The 14,906-nt window shown below is 40.9% G+C and overlaps 1 protein-coding gene across 2 annotated transcripts in view; it reads right to left on the bottom strand.

Moving 5' to 3' along the window:
- Positions 1–8,954: 8,954 nt before the first annotated feature.
- Positions 8,955–14,906, bottom strand: part of retreg1 (reticulophagy regulator 1) — a 129,225-nt gene continuing 123,273 nt past the window's right edge. For both annotated transcript variants that reach the window (XM_080204985.1, XM_080204995.1), the window contains one exon: positions 8,955–13,423. In XM_080204985.1, the coding sequence (XP_080061111.1) occupies positions 12,924–13,423 (500 nt within the window). In that variant the 3' untranslated portion in view covers positions 8,955–12,923. The remainder of the gene's footprint in view (positions 13,424–14,906) is intronic.

Genomic DNA, 14,906 nt, shown 5'->3' with positions numbered 1-14,906 from the left:
TCCACTTGAATGGCTTTCTGAACCACTGTGACATGGTCAGTCAACTCATCTACCTTGCAGCGCCCACTCTCATCCAAACGAGCTGAAAGAACCTCAGACATGTTGAACAATTTCAGAGGCTGACACTCCTTCAAACCTACCCTCTGGGTCCCCTTCCCTGGCTCAGCTGCAGTCATACTCCCATGTCCCTTATATACTCCCCTGTCCCTTATTACTTTACAGACTAGAAGATCCTATCCTAAGGGGTGTGAGCCTTCTTAAGTAAAACATCCAAGTTACTCTCCTCCCTAATATGTTGTAGTGTGTAGCTCAGCCTCCAACTCAATGATTGAGCCAAACTTCCTCAAGCTGCGGAACTTGCTGCACTGTGTTTGTCCTGGATAACATAAGCACCCATGAACTCCCATGTGCTGCAGCCTTGACACATCACATGCCCTGCCATATTTATGAACTTTAATTTCTTAATTGTTTCATTCAATTATTTTCTTTTAGGTATTTACCAATCTTATCACAAGCTCCAGTACTATTTTAAACACTTGGATAATATATTTTGACCACTTACGATATTCACCAACAACTCACTTCCTCCTCTGTAGTTCAGCAGAAACCAACTCCTGCAGGGTAAAAAAGTTAGAAAAAGCAAAGGTACCTCCTCTTCTCCGAACTCTCTCTTCTCACCAAACCTCCACACTCTGAATTTGCGCTCAGTGTTAGGAATTTGGAAAGCTAACAAGGTTAATAATTGAACTTGAGATGAAAACAAAATAATGTAACAAGATTAGCAGGCATTTAGAGGAATAATGAGATGTGATTTACCTAGTAACAATATTAGTAGGCATCTAGACAATTGAGATGCAGATTGCCATATCAGAAAAACTGCCAGAGATCAGGAGGAGCTACACAAATGATAACTTCTAAAGACAGGGAATTTGAGAGACAGAAACAGCTGAATTCACAGAGTGGAATATCAGGTTGAACAATATAACTGCTAGCACCCTCACTGGAGAAGGAGGCTAGTTTTCCACCCAACAGTCGACAGAGGTCTGTTCCGGCTAACATTTAGAGCCACAACAGAGTGCAGTTATTCTCCTGTAAAAGATGCAGGGGGTGAAATTAAGCCCACTCCCACCATCCATGAGAATGTCGGCAAGGACTGAAGATTTGGGAATTACAGATCCGGCGAGATCACAATTTTGGATCTTTCCTGCCCCTTGCTGATAATATCATCAGGTTCATGCACATAATGGGCATGTAGCTGATTTACAGTCATTTAAATATGTTTCCATATTATTAACACTATTGGGAGATTATGAACGTCATTAGGAGATATTGATCCCTCTTCCCCTTTATTTTCAAACTGTCATTTTCAAAAGGTTCACCAGATGTGAACCTTTTATGGGAATCTCCTGGGGATGTAAAGGCGAGTATAGACCCTAGGGGAGAGGGACATGGCCAGGCAGTGGCTTGGCAATGGCAGTCCCCTGGTACTAATCCTTGGCACAGGTTGGCACCATGTCACCTGGCATCGTTGGGTGGGCCCCAGGGGGAGCCTCATAGGGAGGGTTCCTTTGTATGTAGTGATGGACAAAATGGCATACTGGTGATGACTGATTGGAAGGGGGCAGGGTGCGGTGCCAGCTCTGAGTGTGGAGGGGGAGAGGGCAGATGATAACGGACTGGTGGTCGGAGTTAAATGCCAACTCTATTCAGGAAATGAGGGGCAAGCCTCTGAAACCTCCTTGGTGGCAGTGGGGGAGGGGAGGATTTTTTTGTTGTTCTGATTAGGTCATCCTTTAAACATGGTGTTCCAATCTCAGTGTAGTGCTGGTGTGATGGGGCTCCTTGCATGACAGCATGAAACACTTCCATTTGATTTTTTGGCAGAGTGTCATAAGATCTGGAGAGAAAACTGACTGGTTTCTCTGGAGAGAAACACAGCAATTTTTCCTAGAAACACCACACACACATTTTTTGGTAAGATTTCACCCACAGTTTCATGTTTTTGTTGAACCAGGAAAAAAGTTTTCGCAGACCTAGTCATTTGAATTGTATTGTTTGGGAATTATTAGCTGGATTTGACTAAAAGAGTTACTAAATTTGATTTGTTTTGGGAAAAAAAGGACTTCTCATTGAGTTCAGGGAACAAGAAGTAATCCCAGATAAAATGTGTTATCAATATACGTAAGAGTCGTAACATGTATTAGTCTTTCTTGTCATGCGTTTTTTTCTTTTACTAGAATACTCTTCATTAATTGTTTAATTGTACACATAGTGACTGGACTGGTTCCTCACTGGGTTGTACATTGTTCCTCACATTACTCCAAACAAATATATATCAAGGGTTTCAACTTATCCTTAGGGGTTTGAAACACACTCGCAGGTAATATCAGCAGGTGTAACAAAATTGGGGGTTTGTCTGGGCTTTCTAAAGGGGGTAGTGGATTTATGACTTTTAAAACATTATAAAAGAGTGAGGAACACATGGAACCAAGAGAGGATGTGTTATTTTGAAAAAAAGGAGGCTTTAAAGATGGCCCTTGCTCTAACCCAGGCATATTTGGAAACATGCTGTAATGTTAGCAAATTTGAAAAATGTACCTAAAGTAAATTTGATACAATTGGCAGCTAAATTGGAATTATGATTATCTACAAGCGCTAAGAGAGCTAGAGTCATAGAGGTTTACAGCATAGAGATAACCCTTCAGCCCAACTTGTCCATGTTGCCTTTTTTAAACCCCTAAACTAATCCCAATTGCCTGCATTTGGCCCATATCCCTCGATACCCATTTTACCCATGTAACTGTCTAAATGCTTTCTAAGAGACAAAATTGTACCCGCCTCTACTACCACCTCTGGCAGCTTGTTCCAGGCACTCACCACCCTGTGTGTGAAAAAATTGCTCCTCTGGATATTTTTGTATCTCTCCCCTCTCACCTTAAATCTATGCCCTCTCATTGTGGGCTCCCCTACCTTTGGGAAAAGATATTGACTATCTAGCTGATCTGCACCCGTCATTATTTATAGATCTCTATAAGATCTATAACTTGGTAAAGTTGGGCGTGAGGCGAATACTGCGATCCACCAATTGTATACATTTTTGGGCCTTGTGGACGCAGGCGCAGATTGCACTATTCGTCTCACGCCCGACTTTACCAAGTTAGAGATCTTATAGACGTCTACAAAATAATGAGGGGCACAGATCAGCTAGACAGTCAATATCTTTTCCCAAAGGTATGGGAGTCTAAGACTAAAGAGCATAGATTTAAGGTGAGAGGCGAATAGTGCGATTCCCCCCTCCAGAAAATGATTTGGCCTGCCTCCTTCCCACCACCCAACCAGAGATACAGAAATCAGTCTTCTACGCTCCAGAGAAAGAAGTCTCTCCTTATAACTCAAACATCATTCATGTGGCCAGGTTAGACAGCATCATTGCAGGAGCTTTATCATGAATATAAAAGAGATTTTGGTAACATTGGGTGAAAATTCTCTGCGATATAATTTTATTGTTAATGCATACTCTTAAATCTGTAATAATTGATTAGGTAGAATGACCAACAAATGATTGAAAAGAAAGCAACCTTTCATGTTTATTTTTAAAAAGAGGCAACATGTTTGGGAAGTTAACGAATTTAACAGTTAAACTTGAGATGAAAACAAAATAACAAGTAACAAGATTAGCAGGCTTCTAGAGAAGTTGAGGTGCGATTGCCATATCAGAAAAAGTGTTTACCAGAGATCAGTGAGGCTATACAGATGATAACTTCTAAGAGGGACACAATCTTACTGGCTCATCCTGCTAGTGAGATCAGGTGAAAGATGGAAAATTGGCTTCCTGCCCGTTTTGTGCCTCTTGCAATGTTACAGGCTTTTTTTTGCTGGCAAAATCAACTTCGCACCATTTATGAAGCCAATTTCAATATTCATTACTTCAAATCAATATAATTAGTGAGTTCTGGACACAATTGGCCAGGTTCATTTGTCATCGGTCGAGGTCCTCACTGATGAGGATCACACTTTTAAAGACTATTTATTAGTGTCCCAAGTAGGCTTACATTAACATTGCAATGAAGTTACTGTGAAAATCCCTTCGTCACCATCCATTTGTTCAGGTACACCATGGACAAGACACGTCTTTTGGACCATGGGAGGAAACCGGAGCAACCGAAGGAAACCCACAGATGTGGGAGGAATGTGCAGACTCTGCAATGACCCAAGCCAGGAATCAAATCCCGATTCTTGGCGCTGTGAGGCAGCAGCAGTGCTAACCACTGTGCCACCATGCCGCCCACATATAGTCCCCACAAACGGGGCCCTGAGGTGGGACAAGAGGCCTTCACAGCCCCTGGCGTGATCTGGGGCAGGGCTGGGCGGTGCTCCTTGGGCACAGAGAGCAATCGATCAGCAGCGGGTCCCAATGTCTGACCGGCGCAGGGAGTGATTGGCAGTGGGTCCCAATGTCCATGAAGGGGGAGGGGGGAGTGGGGAGAATGACAGGAGATCTTCCAGTGTACTGTGTACAGTAGGAAATTGGGGTGTCTGAGCAATAGCTCTCCTAGAGCTCAGCAGCTGGCTTCACTGGTGAGAATAAGCTACAGCCTCCCTCCTACTAATGAGAATCACATTCTGGCTGCTTTTTTTTTACTGAATGCTATACGATTGTGAATGGGAGCTTGCCCAAAAAAACCAGCACTTTTCTCTCCTGTTTTCATGTTCGTTCCGCACTTATAATTTTTTTGGGAAGATCGTCCCCAAATAATTTGAGAGGTGTAGCTAGCCAAATCCAGAGTGTGGAATATCAAAGAAATGGAACAGCAGCCTCATTGGGGAAGGAAGCTGGTTTTCCATCCAACAGTCAGAGTTCCTTTAACATTAAGAGCCACAGCAGATGACAGATATTCTCCTCTAAAAGACACAGTTTTGTGCCTTTGCTAAATTTTCCTAGACTTGGTCATTTAAAGAACAAAGAAAGTTACAGCACAGGAACATGCCCTTTGGCCCTGCAAGCCTGCACTGACCATGCTGCCCAACTGAACTTAAATCCCTACCCCTCCAGGAACCATATCCCTCCATTCCCATCCTGTTCATGTATTTGTCAAGATGCCCCTTCAAAGTCATTATTGTGTTTGCTTCCATGACCTCCCCTGATGGCAAGTTCCAGGCATCCACCACCCTCTATGTAAAAAAAATGCCTCATACATCTCCTTTAAACCTATGCCCCCTAGTAATTGACTCTTCCACCTTGGGAAAAAGCTTCTATCCACTCTGTTCATACACCTCATAATCTTGTAGAATTCTATCTGGTCGCCCCTCAACCTCCATCGTTCCAGTGAGAACAAACCAAGTTTTTCCAATCTCTCCTTATAGTTAATGCCCTCCATACAAAGCAACATCCTGGTGAATCTTTTTTGTACCCTCTCCAAAGCCTCCACATCCTTCTGGTAGTGTGGTAACCAGAATTGAACATTATATTCCAAGTGCAGCCTAACTAAGGTTTTATAAAGCTGCAACATAACTTGCCAATTTCAAACTTGGTTAATAATGCCGTATGCCTTCTTACCTTCTCCACCTGCTAGCCACACAGTGACCTGTGTACTTGTACATCCAGATCCCTCTGCCTATCAATAGCCTTAAGGGTTCTGCAATTTACTGTACATTTCCATCTATATTAGTCCTTCCAAAATGCATGATCTCACATTTGTCTGGATTAAACTCCATCTGCCATCTCTCTGCCTAAGTCTCCAGCCGATCTACATTCTGCTGTATCCTCTGATAGTCCTCATCGCTATCCACAATTCCACCAACCTTTGTATTATCTGCAAACTTACTAATCAAACCAGTTACATCTTCCTTCAAATTCTTTATATATATTACAAACAGCAAAGGTCCCAGCACTGATCATTGAGGAATGCCACTTGTCACAGCCCTCCATTTGGAAATTCACCCTTCCACTGTTATCCTCTGTCTTCTATGACCCAGCTGTATTATGTAAATATTAACTGGTTTTGACTTACGCAGTTACTAATTTGGATGTTATTTGGGAAAAGGGGTGTTGTCTCTGAGTTTAGGGAGCATGAGTATATTTATTTTTGGGAACAAGAGGTAATTTCAGATAAGAAAGGGGGGGGGTGGCACGGTAGCACAGTGGTTAGCACTGTTGCTTCACAGCTCCAGGGACCTGGTTTGATTCTCGGCTCGGGTCACTGTCTGTGTGGAGTTTGCACATTCTCCTCGTGTCTGCATGGGTTTCCTCCAGGTGCTCCAGTTTCCTCCCACAGTCCAAAGATGTATGGGTTAGGTTCATTGGCCATGCTAAAATTGCCCTTTAGTGTCCTAAGATGCTTAGGTTAGAGGGATTAGCAGGTAAAATATGTAGGGATATGGGAGTAGGGCTTGGGTGGGATTGTGGTCAGTGCAGCTCGATGGACTGAAGGGCCTCTTTCTGCACTGTAGGGTTCGATGATTCTATGAAGATGTGATTCACCCAAATTCAGAAGTGCCCATACCAGCAGGAAATGGGAGTGGTTCCCACTGGCGCTGGCAATGTCTGCTAGGTGGGATTCATCCACCTGAAAAATGTAAACGAGTCCATCTCGCAAAACCCACCAGCCAGCTCCACTGTTCAGAGATCAGGATGCCCTATCTCTGCAATCAGAGACAGCACCCCCCTCTCTAAAATGGAATGGTCCACCATGACACAGGGAAAAACCAGGGAAGCACAACCAATCCATCAGCAAAAAAAAGGGCAGCCTCTCCCCCTCCCACTCACCATACAAGCACGACAGCAACCTGACCCACCTCGTCAGGCTGCCACTCAGCTCCCCTCCAACACCCCACTAAGCCTCCCTCCCTTCTCAGACAACCCCTCTCCCCTCAGACAACCCCCTGAAAATGCTGAAGTGGCCAGGTCACTTTAATCTCCATTCAGCATAGCATCTGATTCCCAGTGGCCATCTGACTTTGATAAATAATCTATTAATTATTTACACAATGACTGGATTGGTTCCTCACTATGTTGTATGTGCTTCTTCACATTATTCCAAGCAAATATATACTATTAAGAACCAATGTTTCAAGTTATCCTTTGGGGTTTTGAGACACTTTCACAGGTAACATCATCCTTATGATCAAGGATCAGACTCCATCCTGGATTGGATCACCCACCATTGGGTCAGAGATTGAACTCCTGCCTGACCCCAGGGTTGTAGATCAGATCTACCTGCTCCTGTGGCCTGTTCCTGAGTCTGCTCCATCTAACTGATCAATCAGGTTAACTTGTGGGTTGTCAAGAGGAAAAGGTGGGTTTCTAACCCATAACTTCACCCTTATTCCCTCTCCATGTCTACATAAACTATTTGAGTTGTGTGTGTGGAAATAATGAATGAGAATATCAAATGAAAGTGTTATTTGACCAGACTAATTTCTGTAATTTTATGTCGTCCCACCCCTCATCCCCCAAGGCGTGGGCTGGTAGGCAGATGAAAAAAATCAGGTGGAATGTGCTATGCCAGTCATCTTCCCAATTCACTGGGTCTTCACAGGTTGGATATGTGCTGGCCTGCCTACCTGTTCTTGGAGCAATTGAGGCCCTTAAGGGCCCCTTCCTAAGCTAAGCAGCTGCAGGCTGAGGGGGCTTCTGTGCAGGTTCCCTGATGCTAATGGAGGCCTCTCTCCAGCTGAATGGCTGTCCCTTCACCTTCTACTCTGACCATCTCCATGGTTTCTCATTGGGGGCTGGCTCCATTCCCAGCAGTGGCCACCACTGCTGGGACTGATGAGCTGCCAGCCATCTGATTAGTTGGCAGCTCTTGGAGACAGAACATTCTCCCAAATAAGGGTAGAAGCCACAAACTCAGGCAGCTAAATGCAGTTGTAAATGCGCCTAGTTTGGGGGCGTTTAAGAGATCCGTGGATAGGTTTATGGATGGAAAGGGATTGGTTTAGGTTAGAGGGTCATTGTTTTTTTAACTGGTCGGCGCAACATTGTGGGCCGAAGGGCCTGTTCTGCGCTGTAATGTTCTATGTTCTAACTGTGTGACAACTGTAAAATCCTTTCATGGTTTCCTGGGTTTGTGGAGCAGGGCTTGTCCCTGACCTTTCAGGTGGGTGGGTGGGACCACAGCCTTTGCAAAAAATTCTGTTGACATGTCAAAGTTCAGCAGCATTGTTCTCACTATATTACAGTACATCTATCAAAGAAAATCATAAACTCATGTATCAGGCAAAATAATGAGCATTGTTTCTCAGTCAATTAAAATAAATCAGGTGGGAAGTTCAAATTTTCAATGCTTTAAACCCAAAACCAAGTTTGCCTACTTCTGGTTTTAAACAACAGTGAGCTGGACAACCAATTTGCTTCAGGTTGATCTTGAAGACAAAGGAGGTTGCATGCTTCCATTTTAACATGCTTTTTATTTTTAACAAAGGTCAGCTGCGTTTTTCTAGTCTCAGGAAACTTGGCTGGTAAAAGGTGAGAATCCACAACATAAATGTGACAGAAAAAGCAGCCCAAAATTATCCTTCAACCACTTCTACAGTCTGTCTGTCCCACTCTCCAAATTTTCAACATTTCCAACTATTCACCAAATGCTGTGTCTATGCTGTTCTCCCTGCTGGGATCTTGCTCTACCACCCCCTTCCCCCTCATGTGAACCATGATCCCTCTCCATTGTGACCATTACCCTGTGCCCAGATTACATTCCCCCTACTAAAATCTATCTGCTCCTTCACTGCATTCCCCTGATGCAGTTACCTGGATGAGCAAAAACCAATGGGAACAAATTAGAAAGTATCATTCAGAGAACCCAAACCTCAACATTTTCTGTCCACTGCTCCAAATGCATGGTTCAATAAATATCGGGCCATTGTATTTACAAAACAAACTAATTCACTATGCTATATTCATTGATTAAAATGAAGACATGAAACTGGACTGAAAAAATGAGAATGGCAGAAAATGAGAAACAAAATTTGTTATTTATAGTTACATACACAAGACAATACATTTCTACCATTTTATTTTCCTTAGCCAAGAATTTGTATATCAATAAAGAGTGCAAACAGTTCAAAAATAATTATGCAATTCTCATTGTACAACTGATACTTATAGCACGACACTGGTTAAATGGAGATGGTAATGTACATAAAGTGCCTTTTTTTGAATAGAGCATAGTCATCAATCACAGAAAAAGAAACAAATCAACATTAGACCAGCTTTAATTATCAAATCTAATTACCATAATGGGCATGTATTTGCCACTGAAATTCTTTTATATCCTATTATTTAATAAAGTGCTGCAGATGAGAATTTTTCATATTTTGATGAAACGTCTTAAGATATTTTGTGACGAGCTCTGTTTCCGGTTATCATTCCTTTCTCCTGGGAAAAGTTACTGGTTTACATGTGGTTTGATTGACAGAAAGTGCATTCTCAGAAATAATATATATAAAGTGCAAAACTGCACTTATTTCAAAATGAGTGTCAAAATCTTAGTCCCAAGCATCTATATTTAAAAGGCTAAAGATTCCACGTTTTTACAAATTCTACATAAAATGACATTTAACAAATTAACAAAGCCCATGACTAATGATTTATATGCTCTTAAATGAACCAGTGGATGCTCAATTGCTACATTTATAGTTGAATAAACATGTTCTCAAAAAAGAGGAAATAGTTTCATTTTAAAACTGGTTGCCAGCTTAGTGGCAACAAAAGAAATCCAACAATTTAAATTTTAACCAGAAACAGATTTCACAAAACTGCCCAAGGATTGGCCTAACTTGAACTTCAAACAATCCAAAACATCTAAACAAGAGCACAAAAATTACCCTAAATTAGCACTGGAGGATGGTTAAATGCATAATACCAACTGCAGTGTTGATAAATGCAGTATGAAGAAAGGGTTCATAAAGGAAGAGACATTAAATGTTCATGAGATAACATCTTACATTGTACTGTGATGAGAGTTAAAATTGGTGGGACTTGTCACTGATGCAGGCTAAACCCCAGGTTTCTGAACTGATACAATGTTTGATAACTTGTGCACTACCTCCATTTTGTATTCTTGTTGTTAAGCTGTGTTTAATTTAAATTAATTAGTAGCAAAAGTTTAAACAATAACTCAAGCTTGAAAAATCTATATATGCGTAATATGAATACAAGTACTGAAAATAGAAATCTTGTGTTAACAGTAACCTTGTTACTTGAATATTGCATAGTCACAGTTACTAAATACCACGATAAATAAGCCTGGGCTAGTGAAAGAATCAAAATATACTACTGTTAAAAAAAAAGTTATCAATAATCATTTGAGCCTGCATCCCAACTCTGAAAATACTTAAGTCTAGAAATTAGGGTGATATTAAAAGAAATGTTAATTCATATAACACCCATCCACAGCACATTCCAAAATGTTTCACAGGAACTGCACTTATACATTTTAGCCACTTAATTCTTGGCAAACGTACCAACCTATATGCTTGAGTATAGCAAGTCCCACAGATAGAAATGAAATAGAGGATTAATTATTCTGTTTTGGTGTTGAATTTGTGGTTACCAGAGCTCCGCTATTGCCTTTCAATGTCCACTTGGAAAGTCAGACATGAAGCCCCAGTTTAACATATCTTTTGAAAAATGGTAGGTCTGATCATGCATTATGGCTTCAGTACTGCAATGAAATGCCATCCTAAATGTGCTCGAGTCCCTGAAGTCATATATGAGATTTAATGTGTCCACATTCCATTTTATCTGCTCATTTCTTTAAAGGGATATTAACATTTTCATGTCAGAAACAGCAAATGCCAGACTCTATACTCTGTTTTGAAAGCATTGTCTCCATATCTTGCTATGCGAATAAGGCTGGAAATTTTTGAAATGGGGCAGTCTTGATGTTGACACTTTCTCAAGTTTCAAATCACTTTGCTTCAAATACTCCAGTTTAAAAAAACCCTCCACTGCAGACCAATTGTCAGCTTAGAGGCCAGTGACTCAGATCTCTAGTTGCAAATCTAATTTATCCAATTAAATACTCAATGACAAATCAAATTGAAATGTTTACCTTCTAAAGGAAAGTTCTTAACCATAGATTTTATGTACCTATTTGGTATTTGATAAATCAAACAGAATCAACAATGACATCTTCCTTAAAATAGAACCAATGTAATTAATACAAAATTTCACTTGTTCATAGTTAAATGGTTTTATCCAAAATATTAAATGTATCGCCAAGCGCATAATTTTAGTCAACACATCAATACAATAATAAAACCAACCGGCTGAATTACACTTTTCAGTTTCTTTTTTCATGGCATTCAAAGTAAGGCTAGTTTTGATGACTTTTGGAATGACAGAATTGTGCCTTGCCTCAAGTTCAGTTGAAAAATTTACCAATAGATTATGCAATATTGGTCAACAGGTTAATTCCTATTCATATAACTTTACAGGGATTATAGAAATGCAAGTTACAATTCTGTACTAGGTCACCGAGGATCTATTAATTAATTGGTCTTATCTAATAGATTTTCTTGCCGTTGTATTTTAGTGCAAGGTGTAACAGGGAAAATGTGTGCTGTTGTTTAAAATTCTAAGTTTTTTTAAAGAAAGTACATGTTTAAATTTTAAGCATTCTCTAAGACGCTGCTTAAAGTCAGATTAACCAGGGTGGAAGAAAGATATTACTATCTTAGTTATGGTTCATGTACGTCCTTGACACACAATAGAATCATAAAAACCTATAGTGTAGGAGGAGGACATTCAGCCCATCGATCTGCACCGACAACAATTCCACCCAGACCCTAGCCTCATAAGTATCACTAACGCCCTGACAGTAAGGGGCAAGTTAGCACGACCAATCAACCTAACCCACGCATCTTTGGAGGTACATTATTAAGTACAGACACTATAACATTCTCAATAAGTGTGAATTAGCTACAAATTTCAGAACATTATGCAATCCATTCTAAAATTAAATTTACACAGCAGCTCGATTGATTGCTGTGAGTTTCACTGATCTACAAATTGCACAAATTTTAATTTTGTTCCAACCACAAAATAATTCTGCCTAATTATTTTCAGAGCCAGGCCCATCATCTAATGCAACAATGTGATGTGTTTAAAAAGAATATTTTTTCAAGTGTTGAAAACCAAATCAAAAAATATAAAACCAAATTTAATTTGTAATCTGATTAAAACAAAGTTTTAATGTGTTTCTTTTCATCTTTGAATCTGCAGTTCAATAAGGCAGAAAGTGCAGTGAAGATTGGTTTTATGTATTTAAAGCAGTACAAGCATGGATTAATAATCTCAATTGTGAAACATGTCTCTACTAGACTTTCTTTGAACATTATATTTGAACACGAATAAAAGATGCTTCGAAGAGGATTAGATTTTATAAAATATCTAAAATACTGCAAATAGTTTCAAAATGGGTGCTTTAGTTCCTTAGCAGTTCCAATTTGCTGCAAGGTCCAGGGAGAAGCTGATTACTGATTGTCAGTTTCTGCGCACAAGTCTTTAAAACATGTTTGTTAAACATCTGACTTTCAGATTTGGCAATACATGTCAGTCAAAACATTTTAAAGCTAATCGTTAACAACTCAGATTAACAAGACAGAATTAGTTTCCATGCTGTTATTTCAAGGCATAAAGATTATAGTCAGACAACACACACACACAATAGGTGGCCCATTATACCAAATAACACAAATCAAATCCGTTCCTTCAATCACTAGATTATTAAACGCTGAAAGGTGCAGTTCTATTTCACTTTTTTTCATTATTTCTTTGCTGCACTTAGTTCGATATTCACAAGATCATATTTGAGGTTTGGCTCTTTTTTTGGGAACAACTGCAGTAAATAAGCTTTTGCTTGTGTTTGTTTTGTTGTTCACGTGGTCTGTACGTTTATTCTCCAGCCCTGAAAGAAGGCTTAATGACCTCCCAATAGGTTTGACAGAAAGCCTGACTTGCCCTCTTTGGCTTTGAGACTTGCTGCTTGGCCCTGATCCAGTCCTAATTCACTCTCAATTTGTTCCAACTCAGACTCGTCAAGCAACTCAAAGTCATCGGCCTCTTCGGTGTCAGTCTCTTCACTTGAGTTAAGCTGTGGTGGTATGGTCGGGTTGCTTTCTAGGGCCTGTAACTGGCCTTTCACAGCAGATGACACTGCAGCAGCAATGACATCAGTTGCCATAGTGCTGATCAGGTTGAAGCTCTGTTCATTTGACAAAAGTCCAGTAATAGCAGTTCCTATGCTTATGCCTTCCTGATGTGAATCTGCTTCGTTAGGTTCTAGGGTGGGAATTGGAGGTGTAGGGATGCCGATGCTCGAGTCATCATCATCATCGATTGTTCCCTTATTATCTATTGAAGGGAATTCTGGAAGATCTCTGGCAAATACTTCCTCATGATCACTTGGACGATCTAGATCTGAATTAAAGATTAAAATACAGGAGAATAAAAAAAAGACACTAATATCATTGAACTATTTGCAGGCAATTAAGGATTGATAATTAAGGAAGGCAATTAAGGCTGGCCTTGCCAATAATGCTCACATTCCCTGAAAGAGTAAAAAAAATTTTATCACTTTGTTTTCGAAACTTGCTTTAAGCACAGAAAATCAAGTTTAAAACGATATCACCAAAAAGACTATGAAAACATTGAATAACCATTTGAACTTAAATAATAGAAAAGAGCTGATGGCCTGAATTTTACCCTCGAGGTGTATCTGAAGTCAGTGTGGTGGGAGCAGATGTGAAACCTGTTCCCACCTGAAATTGTGTCATTAACACATCTGGCAGATGGGTCATATATAGGCGTGGCAAGAATGTGTCAGATACCAGGCCCAATGAGCACCCAGCAGGGCTATTTAAAACCAAAGGTTACAGCTCCCTGAAGGCTGCCAGGAGCTTTGGGGAAGCTGAGGGCGGTGTGTGACATGGGAGCAATGACTATACTGCTGTCCAACAATGTCATCAGAAGGCCATGTAAGATGCAGGGAGGAGGCAAGCCATTCAGATGAGTGCCTGTCATGTGCAGGAGATCAGTGCCAAGCACTAAGTCCTGATGGCATGAGAAGGGCACTGCATCTGACTAAGGAGATCTGGACTGAGGTAGCAGCTGTTCCATGGGCACTAGATTCAGAGTGGCAAAAAATTCAACAATTTTTTGTGGTCTGCAAGCTAAGTGCAGAGAAGGCATGGATCTGTATGGAGATAGCATAGCCCAGTGCGGAGAGGTGTAGTCAGGTGTACATTCCGCCTCGGTGCTCAGTGGTCTGAGTGTATATACCAACTGACACTGAAGCCTGCCCTGCCAAGGCTGGACTGTTAGCACATTAGGCTGCAGTGCATTGGAGAGGGAGGTGTGCCACAGTGAAGTGACCTACTTAATACCTGTGTGGGGAAGGAGCATCTCGAATGGCCTTCAAGTAAGATGCAACATTAATGAGCTTTTCTATTTCTGTAAGGAGAAGACAAGTCACAATAATATAGAGTGCCACCAAACTGGTGGTGGAGTCCCCAGTTTGTTGGTTCTAACTCAGAGCAAGAGTTATATCCTGGATTTGGATTGGCAACATCCAGCTCACTCCTCTGGTTGTGGTGAGATGCCGGTCTGGATGAAGACACATATATTGGTTACAGATGGATGTGCCATGGGTAAGGGAGAGTTCATGGGCCTCTCTTACCATCCCTGCACTGCCTCAGCATTTACTGGATGCTACAGGACTTGATGGTTAGAGTTATAAGAAGAGGCTGGATTGAGTGGAACTTCTTTCCCTGGAGCATGGGAGGCTTAGGGGTGATCTTATAGAGGTCTATAAAATAATGAGGGGCATAGATAAGGTAGATAGTCAACATCTTTCCCTAAAGGTAGGGGAGTCTAAAACTAAAGAAGAGGTTTAAGGTGAGAG

Source organism: Carcharhinus amblyrhynchos, chromosome 2, assembly GCF_965287045.1.
Source record: "Carcharhinus amblyrhynchos chromosome 2, sCarAmb.v2.hapA, whole genome shotgun sequence".
Classification (NCBI taxonomy): domain Eukaryota; kingdom Metazoa; phylum Chordata; class Chondrichthyes; order Carcharhiniformes; family Carcharhinidae; genus Carcharhinus; species Carcharhinus amblyrhynchos.
This window is presented reverse-complemented; position numbering and strand designations above follow the sequence as displayed.